General features: G+C 44.6%; 1 protein-coding gene across 6 annotated transcripts in view; it reads left to right on the top strand.

Moving 5' to 3' along the window:
• The first annotated feature begins 1,638 nt into the window (after positions 1–1,638).
• LOC142075809 (transducin-like enhancer protein 4) overlaps positions 1,639–27,757 on the top strand; it is a 98,559-nt gene continuing 72,440 nt past the window's right edge. For 3 of the 6 annotated variants that reach the window (XM_075137759.1, XM_075137756.1, XM_075137755.1), the window contains exons 1-4: positions 1,639–1,777; positions 2,185–2,282; positions 3,404–3,467; positions 4,856–4,900. In XM_075137759.1, the coding sequence (XP_074993860.1) occupies positions 1,733–1,777; positions 2,185–2,282; positions 3,404–3,467; positions 4,856–4,900 (252 nt within the window). In that variant the 5' untranslated portion in view covers positions 1,639–1,732. The remainder of the gene's footprint in view (positions 1,778–2,184; positions 2,283–3,403; positions 3,468–4,855; positions 4,901–27,757) is intronic. The other 3 variants (XM_075137758.1, XM_075137757.1, XM_075137760.1) reach the window with 2 other exon arrangements.

Below are 27,757 nucleotides of genomic sequence, written 5' to 3'. Positions count from 1 at the left end.
GCGACGGGCCGGGGAACGCGAGCCGGGAGGCGGCGGCCCGCCCGCCGCGGCGCGGGGGGGGGGTGCACCGGCACGCCGCGCCTGTCTCCTGAAGGAGACGTTGCCCCCTAATTAGCGCGCGTCCCCGGCGGCGCGGGCGGCCGGCGGTGGCCGCGGGCGGGGCGGGGCAGGGGGGGGGCGGGCGCCCCCCCGCCGCCCCCCGCTCCCGCCGCGCCACCGCCCCGCGCGCAGGAGGCGGTGTGAGCAGCAGCGGCGGCAGCGACAGCCGACACCGGCCCACGTTACTTTGATTGACGGCTGAACAAATGTTTCCCCTGTTCGAACGCCGGCGCCGCGGAACGCCAGCCATCTCGAGGCTCCACCTCGGGCGGCGGGCAAACAGGAGCGGAGAGGCAGGGGGAGCCGCCTGATTGGCTGCGGGCCCGCGCGGCGTCAGGCCCCCACGTGGGGGCTGAGCCCGGGGCCGCCCCCCCCCCCTCCTCGGGCCCGTATGCCCATTTGTCAGCGGCGAAATGATGGGCATTAATACAGAACGGCGATTAATGTGCGGCCGCCGCCGATTGGTCGCCGGCGACGCCCTTCATGGGCGGAGCGGCGGAGGGGGCGCGCGAGGGGGGCGGGCGGTGCCGCGCTGCCCGACGGGAGGAGAAGTCCCGGGCGCGGCGGCGTGCGGGCGGGGCGGGGAGCGGGGGCGCCGGGAGGACTGCGGCTCCCAGGGTGCCCCGCGGGCGGCTGCCTTCCGGCTGCTGTGAATATGTATCAGAATGTTAATGACCAGCCGCTGCTAAATTTGGTCAAAGGAGTCACCTCGCCAGAGCGTGCGGTGGGAGCGGCGCGGAGCGGCGGCGGCGGGCCGGGTCGGGCTGGGCTGGGCTGGGCCGGGCCGAGCCGAGCCGAGCCGAGCTGGGCCGAGCCGAGCCGGCGGGCCGGGCACGGGGCTCCGCTCCGCTCCGCGCGGTGCCGCCGCTGCCGCCGCCGCCGCCACTTCCCGGAGTTTCGAAAGGCGAGGAGGGGAAAAAGAAAAAAAAAAAAGACGTAAATAAAGCAGCCCGGACCGTATCGTCTTTTTCGTCCTTCTCGCTCGCTTTTTAATTTTTTTTTTAATTAAAAACAACCCAAAAAGAGCGAAAAACGAGCGGCCAAGCAGCGCTAGCGCGGGCGATGCGGTCCGGCCGGTAGGAGCGAGGACCAGCCCGCCACACAAAAGGGCTCCGCTCCGCTCCGCTTCGCTCCGCTCCGCACCTCGGCGGCGGCAGCGCCGCGCGGGCCGCCCGCCCGCCCCGCCGGGGCGCCCCGCTCCGCTCCGCTCGGCGCCGGCGGCGGGAGAGCCGCCGGCAGCCGTAAAAGTTTGCAGAAGGGGAGAAAACTGCCGGCGGGGATCTCTGGCGGAGCGCGCACCGGCGCCGGCGGAGGGGCTTTCCCCGCCCTCCTCCGCCTCCTCCTCCTCCTCCTCCTCCTCGCCCGCCGCCGCACGGGGCTCGCAGCCCGCCGGAGCCCGCGGAGCGGCGGCGCTCGGGAGAGCCGGTCGGCGCCGCCCGCTGACCGCCCCCGGGGGATGTGGCAGCGGCCCCCGCGCGCCGCGGACGCCGCCGCCGTCGCGCCTCGCTGCTGCCGGCGGTGCCCCGCCAGCCCCGGGGCGGCGGGGCCGGGGCGTCCCTGCCCGCCGCCGCCGCCGCGCCTGCAGCTCTGATCCCCGCCGCTCCGGCCGTCGGCGCCCCCCGAAGCGGCGTGGATGATCCGCGACCTGAGCAAGATGTACCCGCAGACCCGGCACCCGGTGAGTGGCGGCGGCGGCCCCGCGGGCAGCGCTCCGGCGCGGGCACCGCGGAGTTGTAGCCATTTTCTTATTGTTGTCCGCCGCGCCGCCGCCGCCGCCCCGGGCCGGGGTTAGCTCCTCCGAGTTGCCCGCGCCCGCTGCGCGGCGGTCCCGGCGCCCGCCCCGCGTCCCGCGGCTGCCGCCGGTGCGGGGGGTCCGAGCGGGCGACGCCTCCCCCCGCGGCGGCCCCGCACCGCCGGCGGCCCCGTCGGGGCAGCAGCCGGGGGCGGGCTGGGGGCCGGGGTCTGCGCCTCGGCGGAGCCCGGGTGCGAGGGCCGCGGCGGGCGGGGGTGGCGACCGGGCGGGGGCAGCTGCGGGCGGGCGGGCGAGAGGGGGCGATTAAAAGACCCGCTGTTGCTTGCTTGCAGGCGCCTCACCAGCCAGCGCAGCCCTTTAAATTCACCATTTCCGAGTCCTGCGATCGGATTAAGGAGGAGTTTCAGTTTTTGCAGGCTCAGTACCACAGGTAACGCTGCCTACTTTTTCCCCCAGCCTCGCGCGGGTTCGCCTCTCGCCGCTTCCCACCGCCGCTGCCCGGGGGGGTGGCGGGGCGGGGGCGCCGGGACCCCCCGGCGGAGCCCGGGCACCGGGCGGACCCGCCCCAGCCGGGCACCCCTCCGCGGGCCCCGCCGCATCCCGCCGCCGCGCCGGCCCGCGGGCGGGCGGGCGGCTCGCAGGGGCCCCGAGCCGAACCGTGCGAACGGGTTTTCTTGTTCCCCCGCCCTGCGCCGGTTTGCGGCTGGTTTTTTTTTTGGGGGGGGGAGGGAGGACGCGGAGGGGAAGTTGATGGAAAATTATGTGGCTGGCTGGGCTCGTCCTCTGCTTTTCTTCAAAATGCCGCTCAGGACACGCATCTTGTCTTGGCTCGGCCCCCTCGCGCCTTTCATTGACATGTCAAGTGCTGATAACCTGGAAGTGAGGCGGCGAGCTATTTCATTATCCTTAGGTGGAAAAGCGCTGTGTCCTCAAAGTGACAAGTGACTTCTGACAGGATTGCTTAGCGGGCTTCTGAAAACAAACAAAAAAGCCAGCGGAGGTGTTCATTTTTACCACGATATTCCTTAAAGTACCTGCAGTGTTTTTCTTGCAGTTCTGTCATCAGTAACAGCAAAAAAAAAAAAACCCAAAACAAACAAAAAAAACCCCCAGCAACTTTTTGCTCCTTGAAGTGGTGATACGTGTTCGATTCCTCTGTGGATTGAGTGAAAGCAAGAGGTGTTTCTAAAACTCATTTAAATAAAAACTCTGAAACCCAAATTACGGATTTGTAAGTGGCTTCTCAAGCTTAAATGTTATAGGTATGAACCCCTGCGTGCTTCTGTGAACCAGTGTTGGGTTTTTTTTGTCAGAGAAAAATACTCTCCTGTGTACTGTATGCGGTTCGCTTAGGAGATGCGGATGTTGCACAGTATCTCTTGAAAGAGGAAAACTACAAACCCCACCCTGAACTCCCAAGCAAGAGCCGGAATGCACATTTCTATTTTTGTGTTGGAGAAATGCTTGAAAAGGGAAGTAACCTGTGCTCAGAAGAATGTCAGTTTTGTGTTACGAAGTACCCATGCCTTTTCCTTTTTATGTCTTGAACAGTTTAAAGCTAGAATGTGAAAAACTGGCCAGTGAGAAGACAGAGATGCAGCGACATTATGTCATGGTAAGCAAGCTGCATAACAAATTCAAAATGTCTATTAGCTTGGTATACTGAGACCGAAATACATTCGAATTGCTGGAGGCGAACAGAAAGATTATAGTAGCGCTGCCGTTGTTGAGGTTGCATCAGTGCTTCCATTATAAATCCTTAGTTTCAGGGGTTTATAACTTGTTTGCAGCACTTAGTTTCTGCGTGAAACCTGCTTTTTAACCTTCTAAGCAACTGGGGGTATTTCTTCCAAATGCTAGCAGATTACTTGTCAGCCCTTGAAAGCCGTGTGCAACTTCCGTAGTCTACCTGGGGATGATGTTTTCACTTTTGCTGACTTCTCCCAATGGTCATATCTCCTTAAAACGGTTTGGGATAATATTTTTTTCTGTGATGGGAGTAAGCCAAAATTGTACATGTACGCATACAAACCCGAAGCCTACTTCCTAGAGGAACTGTTGCACCTGGGCAGCTGGTTCATTGTTTCACTAAATTCAGAATGGCAGGGATCTCAGCTGCGGAAGGGATTTCCTCAATGGTTGTGGTCTGCTGGTTATATAATGTGCATAGGAAGACATCCCTAAATACGTAATTGCGTGATGGATCATGATAACTCCAGAGGGGCTCTTGTTATCTGCTCTCTTGTACATCTATGAAGGACTAGCCGTTTTCCATACGTACGTGACAAATAACACTCTTGTATTTACAAAAAGAGTAAGTAACCTTGAAAAATCCTTAACCAAGAGCACAAGCAAATGTTAAGGCTTGCAGTTGTCTTTTTCATGCCTGATACGCCTAAGTCGTGGATATTGTTTGGTACTGACGTTACATGCTGAACTGAGTACCCCGCAATACTTGGGCACAACAGGACATACTTAGATTGATGTAGCTGCTTTGGCTCTGAATTTCCATGCTTTTTCATTTTTGCATCCCAGCAATTTAATTGCGGCTTTTTTTGTGTTTTTAATTTAAAATATTGAATAACCGGTCTGTTGGACGTTGCTGATTTATATGTGTGTCTGGCTTCAAGCACTTCGGGTGTTTTTTTTGGCATCTTTTATGTGTGCTAGGGAATAAAATCTTGAGCATTTTCTGTGTGGCTTTTTTTCTGCTTCTAATCTTTAACTCTCGTTGTGGTTACTTTTCGTGATTTTTTTGTTGTCTGTTTTTTTCCTTGTTTTATGGCTGTTCTTTGGAAATTTGACACGAAGCAATGTAAATAAAAAAGGAAGAAAAAAAAAAAGGTTGCAGTGAAATGCTCTTTCGAATTCCAGGAGCTCTTCAAGGCCAATAAATGTTTTTAGGTCTGCATGTTTTTGTACAGATGATGTTTGAGTCAAAGTGAATTTTGGAACGGTGTTCGCAATTGCAACGTCTAATAGACTCATCTTCTTCTTTCTTAGTACTACGAGATGTCCTATGGGCTGAATATAGAGATGCATAAACAGGTAGGTAGATAATTTGTTTCGTGTAAGAATGGTCTATGTAATTCTCTCCCATCAGTCTTAAAACAGATGTGTATTCTGTGTGACTTGCTTTAATTGCATGCTTGAGTGCACTGGAAATTTTTTTGTGCTTAACCTGGCCCTGAAACTTCATCTTGCGTATGGTATGTGGGCTTTGCATAGGTTACGGTCTGGGCTACCAGTTGTGCATTATTCGGTTGACTTTCCACGTGCAATCTCCGCACATGCAAGCAGTCCTAAACTGCACGGGGAGGGTGTATGTGAATAGGGATGGGTATGTGGGATGTACCTTCAGATCTGCCTGACCTCGAACCTTCAGGGTTTACTTTTTGGGATGATAGCTGCACCACGAATGCTTATTAGGTGTCCAGGGATTTGTATTTGCATGTGGAAAAGACCGTTCTCTTCAGTTAACCTGGACTGATTTAAGCTGGAGCTACAAAAGCAATTGATGCACAGCCATGTGCCTGTTTCCCTCAGGCTGCTTACTTGGACCTTTGTCCAAAACCAGTGTCTTAGCATCTCAAACACAGAAGAGTAAATGAGCTTTCTGTTCGATTTTGTGCCTTGAAGTCTAGCACTTAGGCCAAGATTAGCAGGAGATTAGTCAGATGGAGCATAGTAGTGTAAATCAGAGTTTCTTATTCAGCAATGTGTGTTTTTAACCTTCTGTAGAGGAGAATGAATTAAACATCTGACCTCTTTTCCAGTGAGGGAACTTTTTATATGGTGGAATTTAATACCGACAGCTCATTTTAGCAAACGGTTGAGCAATTCGCCAGCGTTGCTGGGGAGTGTAAACTGCAGAAATAAAGAAATGGTTGGATGGGAGAAAAAAGACCATCTGAAAATTGGTTTGTACGCATTTCTGTTCAAAGTTAGGGATTTGGAACTTCTCTGGGTTGTGGAAATAAGATTTCTTTATCTTGTTGAGAGCAGACATACAAGTCGAATGTTTTTTCATGTTATTTATTATTTAGTATATTTTGTATTCCATTAGCGTCCCAATGCCACAGTACTGATTAGGGCCATTTGCACTAGATGGCATACAAATAAGAAGACTGCGGGATTTCCTGCCTCGAAGCGTTTTGCATCCGCAGCTCCAAACTTATGGGACCTTGAATGTACATGTTATTTAATAGACATATACGTAGACTTGTTGAATTCAGATGTCCTCCTCACAGGTACCGTGAAGACTCAACAAGTGCGTTTAACAAACGGTTGAGTGGAAAAGGCTGCGATTGCAGCTGGTCAGATTGTATGTGCGTGGTGACTCTCTGGACCTGATTGATCACGGGTGGCGGTGGAAAGACTGGTCACTGACTCTCAGGGGTGTTGGGTCTGTTCTCAAATCAATAGCCAGATTGTTTCAGGTCCCATTTAACAAAAAAAACCCAAAACACCACAAAAAAAAAACAGAACAAAAAAACCCCAATAGATATGGAAACAATTCTCGAAGACCAGAGTCCTTACAGACCACCTGTGTAGCAAATTCTTACAGGTGTATGAAAGCAAGCATTGCAGTCAAACTTGTTTATATTTCTAGGTACCCTGTTTTTACAGCAATTAGTTGTATGTAGACTTACAGTGACTGCACAAAATTCTGAGGGGCAAAATCAGCTTGCAAGTGCAATGTGGAATTAAATTGTTTTAAGTGGGGAGAAAAACACGCACAGCGAAAGCCCTTTTAACTTTTAATTTCTAAGTGCTTTACTTCAGAAACTGTATGCAGTTATGGTGAGGGAGTCGTCAGTGATATTCTGGAGAAACTAAATACTTGGTCACAACTAAGTTTGGGGATTACAAAGGACTGGGTTTTAATTAAACACCTTTTTCCATTACTGTTCAGTCTGTTCAAATTAGTAGTTTAAGTATCATGCTTTCATGCAAAACACTTAAATATTTTGTCAGACGTTGATTCAAATTAGCTGCAGCTAAAAAACTTGTTCGCTATCATTCTTAAATCTGGTATCAATTTCATATGTCTCACGTCTCCCTTTTTACCGCCACAGCGTTTTTTTTCCCCTTTCTCCTCTTGCTTCAGCAACTGCAAAATATTTCCCATCTTGCTTTATGATCACAGCGTTAGGGTCCAATTTGGTATATTACCTAGATAGCGTTGATTGCTTCATTTGATGTGCGCGAGACTTTTTTAGTCTTCCACCTTAAATTCCCTTCTCCTCCTCTCCCATCTTTGAATTTTACTTGCCTGAAATTGAGCAATTCACCCTTCCCCCCCCCTTCTCTCCCCTCCCCCCCGCTTTCTAAATTCAATCATATCAAAAATCCTGAGGGCAGTTTATCACATTATGAAATACAGACAGCCCTGCAAACCGCCTACTTATTATATTTTCTTTCTTTTTTTCACTTTAGCGCAGAGGCATATCTGTCTTTATTTGTTTTTCTGGGCAGACAGCCTTGGTTCCTCTCAGGTTCTTTTCCAGATGTACTCGCTGGATGCCCTTGTAATGGAAAGCAGGCAATAATGCAGTGAAGTTGCCCTTCGGCGTAATTGGGCCTAGTTCTCAAGATCAGGTTAGGCTTATTCACTTATTAGATTTGCGTCTCAAAGGGTTCAAGAGCAGGACTCCCTGGAGTCCTTGGAAGTACCCTAGTAATTGGTGGCCCTGATATTTGAAACCTTTGTGTATTTTTCTGTTAAAGCTTCTGTTCTTCTTCGCTGCTCCCAGCCACAGAGTATTTATTTTTAGAGAAATTTTTCACTGGAACAGAAAATGATGGCTGTGATGGAGTCATGACTCTGTGACTTAGCAAATTGATAAAAGGATAAACGCGCAGAGAGCAGCGGTAGTGAGTGTGCCTGTGTGTCGGGGGGGGGGGGGGGGGGGGGGCGGCGGGGGGAAGAGCATCTCTCTTCCCACCCCCCGTGTGATGCTCATCATCAGTCATCCTGTGTTGATTCTGATAGAAGACTATTAAAGTGAAACCTATGGGGAATTTGTCATTCTGAAAGGAAAGCTAATGTAATTAGTACCAATTAAAGTACATTTAGTAAATTGGATTTAATCTTAATTAAGCCTGCATAATGTTGCCAATTTTTAACAATTATGTTTGAGAACATAATTAATTTAAATTTTGGTAACTGAGTAAATAGCATTAGACTGGTAGAATTAGTAATTTGTATTTTTTTTTAAAGACAAGTGTGGGTATGTTGTGACATGTGGTGTTATAGCCTAAAATAGTAAGCTATTCTCTGATACTCTGTTCTAGGATCAATAGAGCTTCAAAATAGACACATTCCAAAAAAAAAAAGGCATCGAGTTGAGGGTTTTTGGGTCGCAGCATGAACAGATACTTCCCTACAGTTTTAGATTTCAATATTGGCATAAATATGAATGTTTGAGCGTGGTCTGAAGACGCCCATTTCTTGCTAAGTTGCTTTTTTAAGTTTTGTTTCTAAGATGCTCAGCGGATAGTTTATGAATGAATAGTTGACATGCTGCTCTGTGTTTCTAAATCACTGTTGCTACTTGGTGGTGGTGGTCATTTGGTTTAATTTCTGAAATTGGGCCGTTTTAATGTTACGGTAAACAGTTTATTTAAATTGCTGTAATCAAACATGCTTGCTGAAGGTTTTAATTCAGAATTGTAATTATCGCTTAAAATAAGTGTGTTTGGCTACAGACAACAGATATTTGTGAATGGGACTGATGGAAAGCATAAATAGGATACAGCATTCGCTTTTGACTTTGATTATGTTTTTTGGAGGCGGCAATAATTAAATTCTGAGTCGCTCTTTTTGGTTAGACCTCCGTCTTTGAACTAATACGCATGCTAGAATGTTGAATTTCAGCGTTTTTGAAAGAAAATTCAGATCTTTTTAGAAGCTGGGTATTAAAAAATAAATGAAATGACTTTTTAAGATCACGGTGAAAAAAAAAATTCAGTCCAATCCATGTAAATTTTATTACAAGACTTGGGCAACAACCATTTGAGTGCTGCTAAAATATTAATTGGATAGAAATGAAAGGGCTCTGCTAGCTGATAGGGTATCATAATCATAGCTGCAGTAGTCGATGGTAAATGATGATAAATGGCATTAGGAACCTTTTAGCAAACTGTAATAACTACGAGGAGGGAAGCAGTATGGATTTGCATTATATCTGATACCCTCTAGTACCAAGTGGATTGCCAATACTGCTTGTTTAGCATTTTCTAAGGGCAATAGGATATTGATTTCTGACTTACAAGGAACGGCTCTATTTTCACCATTGAAAAGTATTGCAGGTTGTTAAGAAGAAATTGACTTGAAGAGGCCTGACTGCTGCCCATCATGGAGCAAATAAAGCAAAACTGCCGAAGCATGGTGGAGCAGCGAGATGGGGCCCTCAGCAATTTGTTGCTATTAATTTACCATGCTCGACAGCAAATCAATCGGCATCTACTTCATCTGCTGGAGAAAATGCTGTCCAGGGCAGATAAAAGGCCCTGCGTGGTGCGGGGAATAGACTGGATTGGCCAAACGGAGGCTGCAGTTAATGTGTAAATAAGTGAAATCAAGGCCACTGTTGCCGAGAAAGCTGTTTTTAATTAGGTTGGGGCTTTATAGCGAGCTATTTAAGAAAGTAGTATGGAGAGTAAGGGGAGATTTATTGCCGACTGAGTTAATATATGGGCCGTACGACATCCCAGCCCTGAGTCTGCTTGCTTCTTAAGCCTTAGTAAATTATTTTGGTAAAGGGGTAAAGATGGGAATCAATTTGTTTAATTTAGGGCAGAGTTTTGGCCGTTTTTCATCTTCATGGCCATAAAACACATACGTCACAGAGAAATCGTTTGTATGTGCGCTACCTGTGTAATGGAAAAATACTCCTTTTTTTTTTTTTCTTTCTTTTTGGCAATGGTCTGGGTTTGGCGTGAATGTGTGTGCATGCATGTGTGCACATTTTTTTTTAACACAGTCAGTACTTGAGTGTATATTGTCTTCTGTTTGAAGAATAGCTGGAGAGCCAGCTAAAATTATACCAGCTGAATTTGTTCTCCATTATAAACAGTAGGAAAGATTTAATAGAGATACAGGCAGTGGGTAGTCAGAACTGAACTGGTAAACTTCAAAATGGGAGAGATTAGAAGTGAAATTTGAAGACTGCAGCTCACACAGGACTATTAAGGAGGAAGAGAAAAACAAGCGGCTTTTCCATCAAAGTCGCAAAATGTAAAAAATAGGTTGTCAAATCAGTTTGACAACTGAGGCTTGTTTGTCCCAGTTTTAGGTTATTTAGCCTCTGAAGCCAACAGAAAAGCCTAGAAGCTTATGAAAAGTTAGAAAACGTATTATTCTGCAGTTAAACCAGAAACCTTTTACTTGCTAATAACTGCTAATTTCTGAAACGATATTCTGTGCTTCCTTTTCCTCATGGTGTAGATGTTAGACAGCCTTTCTGTGGAGAGGTCCTGTTAATTACCGGGAAGTTTGCTGTTGCCGCTTCTCCGCGAGTTACTGTTGAAATAAACTTTCCCCCTGCAACTGCAGAATAACATGCATGAGGACAAGAACTTCATTTCACCCTGGTTTTGCCATTCATAAGCAAAGTGGTGTTTTTCCCCACTTGTTTTGGCAATTCAGACAGATGCTTAAGACACAGGAAGTAGCACGAAACATGCTGAGCAAACTTTTAAATTAAGACATACGCGCTGTTTTTACTGGCAGAAGGCTGTGCTCTGCAGTGCTTAAACATAAAAGCATTTTTCTGTCTTTGAAAGATGCTAATTGCCGCAATGCTGCCTCACTGACTGGTTTATGGGCCCACTTGTAGTTGCAGAGGGGGCCAGCCGTGACCCTGTGGTTAGGGTTGCCTAATGCCTTCCCCTATAAAAAAATTCTTGCAATTTGTTTTTTTTTTTTTTTAAATGCAGGAAACTCCATCACCTTTGCTGTTTGCAGTAAGGGGCACCGTTCTGGCGAGAGCCCCTGGCCCCTTTTGGGTAGCGGTGGGAGAGAGGGAAGGCAGAGGGAGAGGGAGGCGATGCGGACCTCCGTCCTCCTGCCGGGCACCGCCGCTGGCTCTTTGGGTCCGCTGGCGCGGCTGGAGGTGCGGCTCCGGCATAAGGCTCCTGCTGAACAGTCAAAACTTACTCCCTGCCAGGAGAGAGACGCTTTGTCACCATTTTGTATACAATAACTTTTGCACCATTTAGTGCGGTGAGATTTGCCTTCCTTCTGGGGGCAAAAAACAAGTGCTGTTCAGCACAGGAAGAGATGTTAATTAGCAAGCAGATAGGTTTCAAAGTGAGGTATCGGGATGATGAGGTGCCCAAGCTTTACAGCATTTGTGTGAGCTTGATCCTGCCCCATTGTGTATGTGCATCGTGGTGCAGTTTGTAGTTATACACTCGCTGATCTCATTACCAGTTTTCCTAGAGGACCTCTTTCAGCGCACAAAATAGACATTAGGAAAGTAGAATTAAGGCTGCAGAGGCGATTGTAAATCTGGCTTGAAAATGTTTGGCTGCTTGGCTCGGCAACTGAAATAACTTTAAACATAAGGATTCAGGCATGTGAAATAATTGCGGTTGTAAGCTCCTCGAGGCAGGGATTCTGATTTCAGTTTATGTTACAAAAAGTGAAGGAGGTGCTCGCGCAGGTCCATCACAGTGTGTACCATGGACTCGGTGCACTAAACCTGGGAGACAGATTTTGTGACTCTTAAGAACAAGGCTGTCGAACATTGAGAATCCAGAATTATCAATTTGGTCTTACTTTTTTTTTTTTTTTTTAATGAGAAGATACGATATACTATTTGTGGATGTAATAGAGAATTGGGTTTATCACAGAGATTGGGCCAGTTTGTGAACAGCATGATTATAATTGTTACAGAAGTCACTTCTTTCGCTGTCTGCAGATTGAGCACATCTGTTGCCATTGACTTTCAGAAAACCTATTTAGCCACAAGGTACAGTGGAAGCAGAACAAAGATGATAATGTGAAACACAGGATGTATAAACCGATACCTACATTAACTAACACATGACAGTATACTTGAAGCTGAACCTATCTATACTCAAGAAATGCTAGTCTATGAAAAAAATTGAATGTTTGAGTTAAAAATTAATCGTTATATTAAAATACAAAAATATGAAGTGATTTTAAGAATACCTGTTTGTCTCTCTGTTTATCTGTGTATTTTTACAGGTTTTGTCTTGGTTCAAGACGATATTTTTACAGTTCCGCTGGTATATTGAAGTGCTGCTTCTATAATTTTTTTCCCTTGGTTTCGTTTATGTTAGTGGTGGCACAAACTCTGTAGGTCAGTGTAGCAGGAAGCATTTTGGCACAATGTCAAAAGCAGGTGTCCATAACTTTTTTTTTTTGGATAATGTTTTTTAAATATAACTGAAATATGTCGCAAATAGTAAACAGAATTCTAAATAGTGCTTTCTTGCCTGCGTGGCTAGGATTTAGACATAAGGAATCATCTTTCCTAGCCCAGGACAGGTATGTAATGCTCTAGTATTGAACACTCTGGTGTTATGGCTAAGACGTTTAAATGTGCAGATGTCAGGCAAGTCAAAGTTATAGTCCCCACAGTAAACTTGAATTGGTCTCTTTATGGTTATGTATTTGTAAGGTATGCTGTATTGCCAACTCCAAATGGGAAATCATGCCAGTCCCCAGAAAATCATGAGATTGGCTTAAAATTAATCATGAGATAAAAATAATAAATTTGGGGTTCTTTTTATTTTCTTTCTCATTTTAAGCTGCCAAACTGCACTTGGCTCATGCTTTTTAGTGTTTCCTCCAGTATTCTTCCATAATCGTTTCTCGCAAGTAGGGAGTGAAATGTCCCGAGATTCATGATAAAGTCAGGGGAGCTGGGTATGAGATACAGAGGCAACTTTTGTCATAATTTCCTATCCTCAGAAAATGTGTGAGGTGTCCTCTCCTAAGAAAAGGTAATACCAAATTAAAAATATATACATATTCTTTCTGGAATTGCTTGTTAAGTTTTTGGGGCTTATATATCATAGCTTGTAAGTTTTTGTGGATTATATATCGTAAGATGGCACAGATCATGCTGATGGCAATTCCCCTTTCTGTGTTAGAAGGTGAGGGAACACAGGACATAGTTTTGAATGGAGGTCTTCTAACTTGGCCTCTCTCTTTTGGTCTGCTTAAATGGTTTCTCTGCAGGATCTGATGCTGCCAAGGGTTTCTGACATTTGTTGGATGGATTTCAACTTCTTCAAAGGAGCAAAACCTTTCACTGTTATGATTGGGATGTGGAACACTGGCAATGAGAACGTGTGTTTTTCTTTTTTCTTGTGTTTGCTTAAAAACCTCAGCAGAGCATCTCACAGTTGAGCAGAAGTCAAAATCTGTCCCCTTCATGCTATAAAGAATCTGCATAACAATAATTCCTGCCACTAGGATTTTGTCTGGCGTGTGTTGTGTACTGTGCGCATGTTGTGTATGATCACTGAGAGCATTTAGTTTTTAAAAAAGCTGCTCTTTCTGTCATCTTAAATACAATAAACTTCTCTTGCACTTACTCTGTCTGCTTATGTGCCTGGCTTGTCTTAGTGTCTCGGTCATTTGGAGAATTTGCAAATGCAAAAAAACCCCTCTGACCCTGTCCTGCGTAGCCAGTGATGGAGCGGCACCGCATAGAGGGCATGGTGAGGCTGTCGCTAAGACATCACCTGGGTTTCAATTACAGGCGTAGCCAGATTTACTATGGCAGAAGTGTACTTCGGAAAGCCAAGGCTCCCCTTTCCCCTTGTCTTTTCCATCTTTGAACCCAAAATCAACAAATCAGAACATAGCAGGGCCAATATGTGCTCTCTGCAAATACTTAATAAAGCATTGTACTTGTAGGGAGTGACAGCAAACGCTATTGAAACTTAACTCTGACAATTTAAAACCCAGGAACAACAGCAAATAGGTCTAGCCTGGGTCTGTTTTGTCCTCAAGGCAGAAACCTTCCTCAAAACTCATTACGGGGTGTCCATGGTGTCACAAGGACAGACTCGGCAGGGGCTGAGGGAAGAGCAGGTAACCTGAAGTCCACGGAGCTGGCTCAGTGATGTGATCCTCGAGTCCCCCCTTGCAGCAGCTGGGAGGAGGCTTGTGCGATGGTGCACGGACCTCAGTCTTTGGGAAGTTTGGGTTGCAGGATGTTCTTCTTGACAGTTGTTCAATGGCTGAAGCCATCATTTACCACGTTAACGTGACAGCGTTATTTAAAATTACTCACAAGGCAAGTTGGAGTGAATTTTTAGCTGGGGGTCAAGGGGTCTTTCTCGTGTCTCTTTGCTTCTCGGCAGGAGAGGCGGAATTTCATTTTTGCTCATTCTTTGTAACGCAGGTAGCCAACTGAGGTCTTCTAGGTTAATATATTTGGATGTCCAGTTAACCTATCTATCTCAGTAGCTTCTGTTTGGTGGTCAACCAATTACTCCTACTTAGCATTCGATTCAAATGGGGAAGGTGGTCATTTGAATCCAGCAGTTGAGCCAAGCTATGTTGTGGTTTTGGCTTTGAGAGGGATGTGGGGCTCCGCTGGATTTTTACAGCGGCTGCAGGATGAAGAGGTGTGAGTTCGGTACTCATCCTTCGTGAAGCACCGTGGGTCTGCAGAGAAAAGTCAGTGTTGGTATCTGTTCCGTTTCCTGCTCTCCATACCTGCAGGTGCCTGCCCAGGGGCTTGACTGCCTTGGATCTGGTGAAGAGGCCATTTTTAATTTAAAGCATGCAACAAATTAGCAGTTGTGGGTTTTCTGATTGTGTGCTTGCGCTCTGCAGCACTTTGAAAGTCTCTTAACATTTCTGTGCCTCTGTCTCCCTCTCTGAAATGGTGATGATATTTACATGACGGGGAGTGATGCAAGATTTAATTTGTTAACGTTCATTATTAGACGAGAGGCTCTAGAGAATCATAGAATATTGAATGAGTATGTATTTGCTGAGGAGGGAAGAGGACTCCTCCTGTCCGCTGTGTGACGAGGTCCAGCAGTGCCTTAACTGCTATGGGATTTCCTTCGTCCTTACACCCCAGAGGCTACCAGGAGGTAACGCCAAAGATACTTGAGTTGTCCTCCTGCCTGCTGCTCTGTTAATTGTATTTGGAGATAAAAGTTGGAAATAGGGGCGGGGGCTGGTCTTGTGATAACATTTGGAGAAGGAAAGCAAAGAGAATAAGGCCAAAGCTGGCCAAAACGCTTCTGCTGGATTTTTGGTTTGAGGGAGGAGGCAGAGAACAAGGAACGATTGGAGGAAGCTCGTTAATTGGTTTTCTTCTCACGTCTCCTATTTCCCTGCAGTACCATTCACTCTGTATGACAGCCATCCACTTTCACAGTGCCCTGTTTGAAAGATGGCACTGTGCTGATGTGTAAAAGAGAGTCAGCTACAACACCACTGCTCTCTGCTTTCTGTAATTTTATAAAGCATGTGACTAGATACAAAGTAGGTGCCTCTTCTTAAAATACCAGTCCATAGTGTTTGAATAACACAAGAAGATTGGAAAGACTTCGTGCATAAAATACACCCCGTATGTTTGTGTCAGCGTGTTCACAAAGAATAGATTGTTTATTCTTATACTCAGTTGAACCAGTAGGCTTTCTGTCCTAATTGCAGAAAGCTGTTACAATCTGAGCATGTTGCTTATTTACAGTTTTTATCAGTACTTCTTAATTTCTGGGGACAGACTGTATGTTTTCTTTCTCAGTCTTGTCCTAAACAGCAACAACTACAACAACAAAATAATCCAGGCGTTGATGAGAGTCTCTTGCTTATTTGTTGCTCTAAGACATTATCGGTGGAAGAGACACTGGCTTCTCAAAACATCAAAGGACTTTTTATGTCAGAGTTACTTGTTATGTATTTGTCTATATGTAAATATGGAGGTGTTACTCTTGAAAAGTAAATTGCCTATAAGCTCTTGGTTTAATTCATTCAAGAGTGATACCCTGATTCCTTTGTGTCTCTCGGTTTCCATGTGCTTCTAGAGATGGCTGTTAAGGAGAACAAAGCTAATAATGTGTCTTTTACGTGGACAACGTGAGGAGAAAGACATTTTCCATGCTTCTCTGCAAGACACTTAGTTTTTTTCCCCCTCACAACTTACCCTGGTTTATCTCTGTAGACTTGTGACACCAAAACATGCATCCTGTTTCACTTGTTGTCATCATAAGAAGAAGTCTTACAATTCTGTGCTTGTGGCATCCTTGAAATTTCTGGGGAATGGTTTGTTTCTGACATTTGTTCTAAAACCACATTTGACTGAGGTTGACAATCGTTCTTGTTCTTAGTTTTGATTGTGTAGATAGAGATGTAAAGAGCAACAGCATCACAAGATGGTACAAGAGGAGAGCCCCCACGAGCATACATGTGGGGTGGTTTTTTTCTGAGGTTGTAGGTTTCCGCTTGAAGGTGAGTTTTCAGACGTGCTTTTCAAACTAACATTAGCAGCCTTGTTATTATACACCATCAAAACCTACCTCGTAGAAAGACATAAGACTTTCCTTTGCAGATACAAACGTCCAGTTTCTTTGCATATGCAACATTTTTTTTTCAAATATGCCTTCAGCCAAATGGACATGTAGGCCTTGTGAAGGTATGAAATGATGATATTTTGTCCTTTGTTTAGTTGCTATTTACTTAGCTCTGTTTTCTGCCTGGAAGTCAGGTGTGTATTTCTTCTAAAGCACTGATTTTTAACAAGTCTTTTTGTGTGGGTGAGAAGAATCCTGGGATAATATTGGTTTAGACATTTTCAAAGAAAAATACTGCTGTAAGTATGCCCTGTATTAAGGGTCATGAGGTTTGTTTAAGCCTGCGACAGAACCTGGAGAGCCTGAAAATCTGTGGATGCAGGAAATACCTCTCTGTATTAATGTGAAGCAAAGCAGAAAGCTCCCAGGTGGATGAGATGCAGCCACCAGGGTCTGGGGCTTGGGGGGGATCCAGGTGCACGCTTCTGGACTATGCTGTCAAGGGTGAGACCTCGGACCAGCCGCTTTGACAGCTGTCTGCAGCGAGATGGGAGCGATGCTGCAGGCACTTTTGCACCACTGGGCTGCAGGGCCAGCTGAACGAGGGCAGAGCGGTGCTTGCGGCGTGTGGGACGAGTTAAGCGATTCAGCATGGAGCCAAAGAAATCCAGCCCGTACGGAGGGTAACGCGTAGGGAAATGTTGAGGTCACGGGTGTGTCTTAAATCTCTCACTGCTTGAAAGCTGAGACACCAAAGTTGGTGCTGCCAGGACATGCTGCCTTGGCTTGGTAGTCTCAGAGTCATTTTTTGAAGAGTGGCACCTAAACTTTATTTTAAAGTATAAGCATAGTGCGGATTTTTCTTAAACAAAAAACGAACAAAAAAGCTGGGGAAGGCAACGCTCTTGGTTCATCTTAGTTCGGCTACTTTTCTGTCTACTAGCGAGACCCACGTTTCTTCTCTCTCAGAAGAATAACTGGGTTACCCAGCAGAAAGCTGTCCGGTTTGCGTGAGATCCTTAATGATTCAGTAGAGCTGAAAGAGGAGAGATGCATGCTGTGCTGCCGCCCTGGAAGGACTCTGGCCAGCTGGAAGGAGTTGTGCTGGGTTCCAGTTCCTGCCCCAAACCCATTTACATGTTTTGGCCCATGGTGGTTTTTCATGTACGATGATTGTGAGCAGGAATTGGAAAAGGGTTTTTTCTTCTCCAGTGGAAGAATTGGGAGTATTTCCTTCCTAGAGTTCACAGAAGCCTATTAGACAGGGTGTTCTCCTAGGAGGTGGGAAGGAGAAGTAAAGAAAGAATTAAAGTCACGTATATAACGCTCTGATGAAACTCTTTAACCACTAAGCTGTTACATAGAAGTCTATCTGTTCTCCACGCCTCCTTTTTTTTTTTAATGTGCTGCTGCTATATTTCATGTGGGAATAATTCTGGTAGTGGTTCTCAGCTCCCTGGGGGACATGGGTGTAGAAGCATTGAGTTGAGGGAGTTGCAGTGGGAGGGTGTTTGCAGGGCTTAGTTGTGAGCTGGATGCCAAAGAGCTTGGTCTTGTTGAGCCAAAGATTCTTCTGAACATGCCTGGGAAGGGGACTCGGCAGGGTTAGTGGGGAGCTTCAATGCGGGAGATGGAGACTCCTATGCACTTCTGGTGACTTCAGCGCTGTGTCATTCCTGAGTGGGGAGACAAGGGGTGAAGATTGTAGTTTGGGATTTCAATGCCTAAATTCTTGAGGTGCTCCAGCCTTTATATGTGATGTGCCTTTTTTTTTTTTTTTGAAGGTGAAAGGTGCGTTTATGTATCTATAGGTACGGGTAGGTGCCCCCCTGTGCTTAAGAATTCTTGAAAATGTTCTTGAGCATCTGTCTGTTGGTGACTTTCTGCCTGAATTACATGTCTAGTCTGCTTAGGCATTTTTAAAAATCCCATTACATACCTTCTGGAGACTTCACCTCTGGCTTTTGCTGCTTCAGTTCTCTGTCTGGGAAGTGGAAGCAATACTATTTCCTGAAGCGTAACCCGTACCACGCAGGAGTTTTTGGAGAGCAGTATGTTAAGAAATGGGAGGTGAGATATTATTACATGGGAGTCACTTAGAAGTGTCTGTGTTTATCTCTCTAGACTGCAAGATGCTTGGGGCAGGGTGCTCTTTCCCAAGACAGTTTTGTCCTCATTTTGCCTCCCATGTGAATTCTGCTGTCTTTTTCCATTCCAGCTGCAATTAGCATGCTCCAGTGATGTACCTTTCAGTGGTAATGCAGTCAACGCTTTGATTTGTATTAAGGAAGTTTGCCCTTGGTAGTCTATCTTCTCAGCCTCTGTTCTCCATCTGGAAAATGGGATAATACTACTTTTTTACCTGGGTGGGATTTTTTGGGGGTAACGGAAACAAACTTTCTAACATTTTGGTAGCGTGTCCCTGCCTTCTTCCCGCATGCCCAAACCTTGGCAAATGCCAGAGGTGGGGCTTGTTGCTGTACGTGCAGTGGTTGCAGCACAGAGGGATCTTGATTCTCTAGTGCAAGCAATTATATTGTAAAGTCAGGGAAAATACAGGGTTTGTTAAACCTTTCTGTGCCTCCTGGTTCTATGCAGAATTAGTCCGAGGTAGGCTCTTGGTATAGATCTCAAGTAGCTAGTTTCCCAGTCTGTTTTTAACCTCATTTGAATTTCTACCTGCCCATTAGACAATGAATCTGTACAAGGCTCTTTCTTGATTTATTTGTTGCAGAGGTTGAAGGAAGATAATGACAGTGTGAGTTGTCAAAAGATTAGGCAAACCAGCTTAGTATTCAACAATGAGGATCGCAGCTTTGGTTGGGTCTTCACTTCTCAGCATGCGAATACTCCACACGTGTGAGAAGCTGTAAATGTAGTTTTGAGCATAAATGCAAACTGGACTTTGGAAAAGAAATACTAGTCCGAGCATAATATAGGAGGAAGGTTTGATATCTGGTGCTCTCCACTGAAACACCGCTGTGCTTTTCTGCTTTGGTGAAGCAGTGGGATTTAGAAGGTAAAGTAGGTCACTTTCTCTGTCGGAGCATCTCTTTGCTGCTACCTTTCTTGGTTACCCTTCCTCAGAAGGGTGCTAATTTTGGAGGCAGAACAGCTGTGAATTTAGCAAGACTATAATATCTCTCAGTGTACAGTCTAGCTTAGTCAGTAGAGCTGGAGAAAGCCTAATTTACAACCATATCAAATGAGCTCTACACAGGTTCTGTGGTGGATATTGAGAGTAATTTTGTATTGCTTTGGGCTGCATTGGCAGAAAATTGCATCTATTTTTAAAACTTTGTTTACAGGTACAGAGTTAAGATAAAGTGCTGTTTGGTGCATGTGGATGGTGTTCAAGAGTATGACTGAAGTACTCACAGGTGTGCTTTAACCACTGTTGAACAGACTTGCTCAGATCCTGCTGACTTGGGGAGTCAGCAAGGTTTTACTGTGCTGGCTCTTCCTCCAGCTTCTTGGGCAGTTCTGCGGCTAGCTTAAGGCAAATTCAGTTTTGTGTTCATGAGCTCAAGTTATACTTGTGATGGTAAAGTCACTGTATCCCTTGTTGGTGACTGTTAAAAAATAGAGAAGTTTTCTCACTTCTCTTTCCTTTGCTTTCACCTACGCAACATGGTATGTTACAGTAGTGAAAACTGACTTATTTCAAGACAGAAATCAGTCATTTTGAACTGCCTTCCCATTATATTAAAGGTTAATATTTCCCAACTCATTCTTTTATCTTCACTGAAACTCACACAAAGGAAACGCAACCTAGCTATCCACTAGTCATCAAACCTATTTCCCTTCCTCCTCCCCCCGGCCTTTTCTGTTGTCTTTGTGAAAAACAGATAGTGATTATACACAAACAGGTTTGCAAACAGTCAGTAGGTAGTTCAATGATTTTAAGGTTTCCTTTCTTGTATTCTGGCAAATTTCTAATGCAAACAGAATAGCACAACTAAGTCTCTAATTGTCATGGGAAGCTGCTGTTACGAAAAGGAATAATTATAATAGTTTGTGCAAAACAGATTCTCATAAACCAAAATAGATACAACCTCTGTGTATTTTTGTGGGTAAAAATGTTAGGATTTGAATGAGTATTTTTCATATAAACGCTTGCCTGAAACCTTTTTTGATTAAAAGGGTGGCAAGATTACAGACCTAGCAAACTAAATATGAAATTAACAAGCCCAGAGACTGCATTTCGGTAAACCGTAGAATTACTCCATGGCAAAAAGCCAGAGATCCAGTTAAAAAAAAAAAAAAGAAACGACCAGGCACGGAAATGTGGTTTTGCTGTCTGTCGTGCTGTCTGCTATAACCGAAAAAAGATGCATTGTTTTATGAGTGTGTTTTCTTCACAGTTTTGACCACAGCATTTAATTTCTTCGTCTGACCGCTACAGAGCTAGTATGTCCACCACTAATGTAAACCAGTTTTTATTTATTTACTGTTTTGAAATTCACTGTGCAATTGGGTGTCGGTGATTTGGTTTACCAGATGATCTAACAGGTGACTGTAAAGACTAGTCGAAACTTGCAGCTAAACCAGGCCGTGATGCTAACCCAAGAGGTGGAGGTGGAGTTCAGGATGTGGTTGATAGCAATACGTCTTGGTCGCAGGGTAGTGGAGGAAGTGAAACGGCGCGCCTTCCCATGCCCATGCCCAGAGAAGTATCGGTGTCTGTGACAAGATGAGCAGCTTGCCAGGGGTGCTGCTGTGTGGTTTGCTCTCTTAACCGTGCTCTTGTTCTCTGATTCAAAGGAGTGTTCGCATAAAGTCTCAGCTTAGAGGTTTTGTGTGTCTGAGACTGAAGATTTCTGCGCGCTTCAAGCGGGCAGAAGGTGGCATGGATAATGAAAGGGGTGATCCCACATTTGGGGTAACCCCACGGTAAACTGGGTCTGGGGTGGGATTTGTATTTTAAAAAAAACAAAAATGGAGGAGGTGAGGCGGGTTTTAAGTTGGGTAAGTTCCTTCTGGATTCACCACATACCCACAAAAATGCTAGCAGCACAGGGGTGAGGTGGGCAGGAGTAGCTGGATTGGGGGAGAGCCTCTTCAGTGCCAGTTTTTATGCCAGTTTAAAGTGCAAAAGCTACAGCGAAAGCCTGCTCTCTGTCTCAAGAGCAGATACAGCATAGTTGGTGGGTGTGTAATGGGTGCATATTTCTGGCCCAGACGTCTCTATAGGGCAGTCATGGGTGCGAAATTGGACCAACTTTACAAAGGAATCCTGTTTGACTGATGCCTTTTCTGATAATCACACGTTTAAGTGGAAATGCGTTGATATTATTCTCACATGGTTGATCTGTTTATAGAGTTGATTATTTACCCCTTTCATTTGCTTGCATTTGACCTACTTTCCACGTTCTAGATGTTTTTATTGAAGTCTGTAAGTGCAGTATGATGAAGAGCACACTTAACATATGGTGCACCTTGAGCATTTGTCTGAAATTAATGCAGTTCATAGTAGCTCTCCACACAAAGTGTGATCTCACAGGGAGCTACAGCACTGGAAAAGGTTTCATGAAATCTACATTTCCCAACCAGAGAATTCTCCTTTGCTCCATGCCTCCTGTTCTGCTTTTTATGGCGTTTTCTTAAACTTTGTGTTTCTTTAAATTGAAATCCCTCTTGGATGAAGAGTATTTGAAAACTTGAATAATACTAATGTAGTTTAAAGATAAATGCCATTTAGTATTGCTTGACTCGGAGTCTGTCCTGGCAGGAATTTTACTGGGGGAATGCCATTCAAATGAATTGAACATCAAGATGTACGTAGTGTATCCAGCTGTCTTGGACAAGTGAATTTCCTGAACATCTTAAACATGCATGTCTTACAAATGTCTTAGCATTTGCTTTGCAAATATGTCTTCTTAGGAAGGTTAAAAAGAAAATCGTAAACTGCCTGATTATTTTAGATGTACTTCACCAGTGAAACTACCACTTGTTAGATATGCACACGTTGAAGGATAAAATTACCTGTTCTTTCCTTGTCCTCCTTCATTTAGGGGAGAAATAGCAAGAAACCCAGTTGCAGAAATGCTGAAATCCGAACTGAGTTATTTTCAACAGAGGTAGTTATGCTCCACCATGATTGAAATTAAGAGCCATGACAATTCATATCAATATTTTCTCCTCAATAGGAGTCAGAGCTACAGAGTGTTGTTTTGTTGTTGCTCTCAGGAAAGCAGTATTCTGCTGCATCAAGAATCCCTTCCCGTTGAGCTAGTCATCGTGGCGAGTGTTTTGCTTAAAAAATATGAATATGGATCAGTATCATCTGAGTGGCGGCAGAGATGTGTGAAATGCTGGAACTTCCAGTCTTTCCTTGTTGGATGAATGCGCTCAGCTTGCCAGCTCCTCGGTACTGTTCCTCTTGCTCTAAGGGCAACCTGCTCCAGAGGAGAGGAATCGGGATACTGACTGGCTGTGTCATCATACGCAGTACGCTGTAAGCCCTGAGTGACGAGGCTGGTGACGGTTCATCCATAGGGTGCTGCAGTATGGAAGTTCACGGGTGGTGCTTCAGTAGAAATGTGGCATTGCCAACTTGAAGGATGAGGAAATCATGAGGCAGCAGTAAAAGAAAATGTGCTCTGCTTATACACCCTTAGTATTTTAGGTAACTTTCACTTGTTAAGTGTTGATTTTTAAAAAAAAAAAAGAAGAAAAAAAGAGCTCTCTAAGTGGGAAGGGGAGAAAGGTGTCTTAAGTGTAACCTGATTCTCAGATGATCACTTTATTCCACAAACTGGGACTTGATGGAATACCACCGAGTATGAAACATTTATCTTCAGAAAGAATTAACAAGTATCATACTTCCACTTGGCTTAAAAATCAAGATAGTAACATGCCTAATTTGAATTTGTGTCATTGCAAGGATCCAAAATTGAAGCTTGATTATAGCATTCAATTGCTATAAAACCTACTGCACTATTCTTTCATGTCTTTTGGGGTGTTGTTAAAATTAGGCTTTTGTGTACTGGCTTAAATGGGGCAGGATTTTTATCTGTTACGTCAAATACAAAAATCTCTTACCTTAATCTGTGGAAATTGCATCTGAGTATTGCTCATTTTCGTAGTACAACAGGAAGTTGCAATGGAAAAGGAGTTAACATGTTGTTTCCTTTGTGTTTTCTACTTTTCCTTGAAATAAATACCATTTTTTTTTGCTGGATTTCTTAAGCTAATTGATAGCTATTCACCACGCAGTGTGAAATTGCTGGGTAGGAAGAAGAGATGAGGGATTGAAGACGAAACATGACGAAGTTTTCAAACACTGTAAGAATTGCTGTAACCAGACCTAACAAATCCACTGAATAGATCAGTGTGCTGCTTCCTAGTATGTATCTTTGCTGCGAGCAAACCTAATCAAGTGTGATTCAATGAATCAGACAGGCTACGGGCTCTACCTTTCATGACCTGCAGGGCTGAGGCGGGTAAGCAAAGGAAACCAGAGGTGGAAGAGAAGAAGTAACCTTGTTCCTGATGCAGAAGGGCTGATTCCCGGCCTCCAGACGAATCTGGAAGGAAATAAATTGAGTTCAGCAGTCACGTTGCTCTTCCTGTTTTTATGGGGGACTTCTGCCTGCCACTTTTATAAGTTTATTGATCGGCTTTATGCAGTTCATTAAAACCTGGAACAACACAACACTTGCTGGAGAAACTAAATTTTCTTCCTTCTTTTTTGTCAGACTATTACGTGTTACCGTTGGTTGCAGTGTTTTCTGCAAGCTTCAAAACTGAACGGTACAACCTTGTAGATGTAGCTGGAAGTCTGGCACAAGCTTCACAGTTCTCAACCTTGATAGCGTATCAGCTTCTCGGTGATTAACATTTGGAGCATACTGCTCAGAGTAAGCACTGTAGTCATAATACGGAGAGTGGATGTAGGATAATGGGTGCCTGTAGCTACTTCTGAGCCTTCCTTTGTGTCTGTTTGCAAATGAAAGGTAAGTGCTGGTGGGGATCAAGAGGTGGACACTGGCAGCTCTATTTTGTAGAGGGAAAACGATTTTAGTGTTTATTTTGTGGTAGCATTTAAAAAAGAGTGTCAGAACCCCCTTTCCTAAGCACTATATACGTAAATTTTAAAAGCAGGGTTTCTTTTAGATTGACCTGCTAGAGATTTCCAGCTGTTTCCTGAAATGGTGCCTCCTTAATACTTTTCCAGGGCAGTTAAGGACACCTCAAGTTAAACGTAAGCCTACTGAGAACAGGTTTTGACTCTCTCTCACACCTTTTTTTTTTTAGTTTTTCACGATGTACGCGTTGAAACTACTGATCTGCAGTATTTCTTTCTGACTACTTTTCCTGCTACCCCTGAGAAACAGAGTACGAACTTGCGATGTAAAGAAATAGGGGACTTTCTGCATCCAATTAAATTAAAACTGTGCACTAAAACCACTGTATGCATGTAGTTGCAAGGACAGGCTCAGACTGGCTTGTGCCGTTTCCAGCAGGTGCAGAAGAACTGTGGTCAGACTCTTTGGAGGGATGTGTGAGGGGAGGAGTTGAGTAGTAAGGCAGCAGTGATTGTGCATGTGCTGCTGTGTTTCAGCTGTAATGGGAAAGATTAAAATGGTAAATTCTGACCTAATTGCAGCGAGGAGACAGATGCAAAAGACTGAACTCGTAGCTGAAGCTGCCTTAGTGTGATGGCGCTTAAGGTTATAAGCTTAAAAAAAAAGTTTTGTTGGTTTTTTTAAACTATCAAGTCAGATTCCTTCAGCTGATGGAGAGCAGGGGAAGCTTCTCATCCCTGTGTTATGAGGCCATACTTCACAAAACAAGTATTGCTGTGAAATGCTGAGGATTGCTGATAGGTGAAGGGATAGTACCTTATAGGGGGCTTCAAAGCTCTACTGATGGAAAGAGCACCTCCTGTGGCAGTGTCCCCTTCTTACTCGTTTCCGTCTGCTTTTTCAGCAAGTGTTTCCTGCTGCTTTCGAGGAAGGGAAATTGAAGCCAGTCTCTGCCATTTCAAGTTCCACTTGCAGCCTTTTTTCTGGATGTTCTGCAGGTGCTTGTGGCTGGGCAGGGTGCAGCTTGCTACCTGGTGGCAGCCTGAACAACTGAGGGATCTTCAGGTTGTGCATTCCTGTTCCCCTACTTGCTGGTAGAAGTCGATATTAACAAAAAACGTCGACTTCCTCGATGTGACAGGCTTGAAGCATGTTTATATGTCACCTTACTTGACTTGCTTTTTATTGTCTTAATCATGAATGATGCAATATGTATCTTTTCTTGCTCAGTTGAGCTCCACGTGGTTCTTGAGACATTAAATAAAAGCCATGTCTTACTTCAGCAGCCCACGGATCGGGATGTGCATTAGAAAATTGATTTTGAAAATTCTGCCACTCCAATTTATTGCTTATGTTGCTGTCTGCAGTATTTTGTGTGAAATAAGCACCTAAATTAACTTAAAAAGGGTAGGTATCAAGTTTACAGTACTTCATGAGCTTAGCCGGGATGTTTGTAAAGAAGGTTGATAGGAAAGTGAGGTGGAGAATGTACCCACGATTGTTTGGCAGAGTCTGGTAGTCCCGCTTGCGTTCAACGAGTACATGCATTGCTCAGATTAAGTCTCCGAAACTTGACAAATTGGCTTAGTGAAGAAGTTGTTTTCTGTTTAGTATCCTTCTCACCAGAGAACTTTTCCCCCTACTCTCTTTGACTAGAAGACTAGAGTCTTTGTGGCTCAGTTTTGAAACACCATTCCTTTAGGGCTGAAGTGAAATTTTATATTCAGGGCTTGCAGTATTTCCTCCAGTTCTGTAGAACTGGAATAAGCACTTCCAAACAACAGTCTGTGATTAAAACAAAACACATTCTTCTTTATGAAAGAAGAGTTAATTTTCTGTGAAATACTAAGATTAGCTTTTTTGCTTGCTTTATTCAGAATCGTGATATGTCTCATACAGTGTAATAAAGTTTTTTGTTCTCACTAATTTGTGAAATGCTTGTTTAGATATTATGGGTGTGTGCATGTGTTCTTGGTAAGCACTTAATAAACTAGATTGATCTTTTTGGCAAAGGCTGCATTGTGTAGAACAAATTAAACCTGAAATAACAGTTGTTGCAGATTATTTTTCTGAAAGTGTAATTGCATATATTCTTTTTCCTACTGGCTGCTGAAATGGGTTTCCCAATAGTGTTTTATTATTCTGTTTTATTTCAACAATACATATATAGTAGTTTTGTTTCCATTCCGCTACAGACCTACAGCCTCCAGTGGTAATTCTTTACCAGCAATTTTTTATAATTGTAATAACTATGGAACTTTGTGAAATATAGTGAAAATATTTTCCTGAAGTTTATATACTATAAATAAAATCCCAATTCTCTTTTTTCCCTCTGCCAAAAAAGAATGCAAATGGAGATTTTTAAGCAACAAATTGTTTCTGAACTCTCTATGTAATAGAACATTTCTGAGTGTTGTGATATCTGGAGTTTATATGACTCTTGCTTCTCTTCTAGTCCCCATCTGTGCGAAGAATTCGGACATATGCTAAAATACTTATCAAGGCACTTAAACACATTCCCATATTTTACCATGTGCTTATGTCCTATTTTAGCTGTGTGTGGCAAGGGTAAATTGAATTAAACCCCTACGTTGCCATCCTCAAAGGGATTTAGGAGTCTAATGGTCCGTCACATGCTCCCCTCCGCGTACAGCTGGTAGCTGCGGGGCCGCGGCCGTTCCCCAGGGGCCATCTTTGCCGAGCCCCCTCCAGGGGCTGGGCTGCCTCGCGGGACCAGAGGCGCAGCCATGCCCACAGGCTCATCTTCTGAACATTTTTCAGAATGCCTCATAGGCACTTGCGAACGTCAAGGTCAGGTTTTTAGGCGTATTTAGGCAATTAAGTACCATTTAGCCATCGGCTTTGATCAGAAGGATTTTGTCGGCTGAATCGGGGACCTAAGCTGTTACTCCTCTGTTGTATCCCTGCAATTATGCTGAGGGACTGTTAACTGGTACGGGTCTTCGTTCCTTTACTTGGATCGGGTTCTGGCACAGTGCTTTTATTACCGTCTCTTTATACGCATAGCGAAATGAAAAAGTTATTAACATTGTAGGTAATAAATATTTAATCTTTCTCTCTCTTTTTAAAAAAGATGCCACGTAAGTGGCAATGTAAAGAGCTCAAAACTGTTAAAATAGTGTCTTCTGTAGGTGTCTCCCGAAGGATGCAAACAGTACAAGCTTGCATTAGCTAAGTAAAAAGACGATCCCAGCCCGAGCCTTCCCCGCCTGCGTCTCCCTCATCTTTTCTGGTTCCATGCTGGTGTGTTTTTATGCAAAACCAAACATCTTTTGTGTTTAGGGAAAGGAGTAATACAAGTGTCGGTGTTTGTTAACATATTTGACAAACTGGC

The sequence above is a fragment of the Calonectris borealis genome, chromosome Z (assembly GCF_964195595.1).
Source record: "Calonectris borealis chromosome Z, bCalBor7.hap1.2, whole genome shotgun sequence".
Taxonomy (NCBI): Eukaryota; Metazoa; Chordata; class Aves; order Procellariiformes; family Procellariidae; genus Calonectris; species Calonectris borealis.
This window is presented reverse-complemented; position numbering and strand designations above follow the sequence as displayed.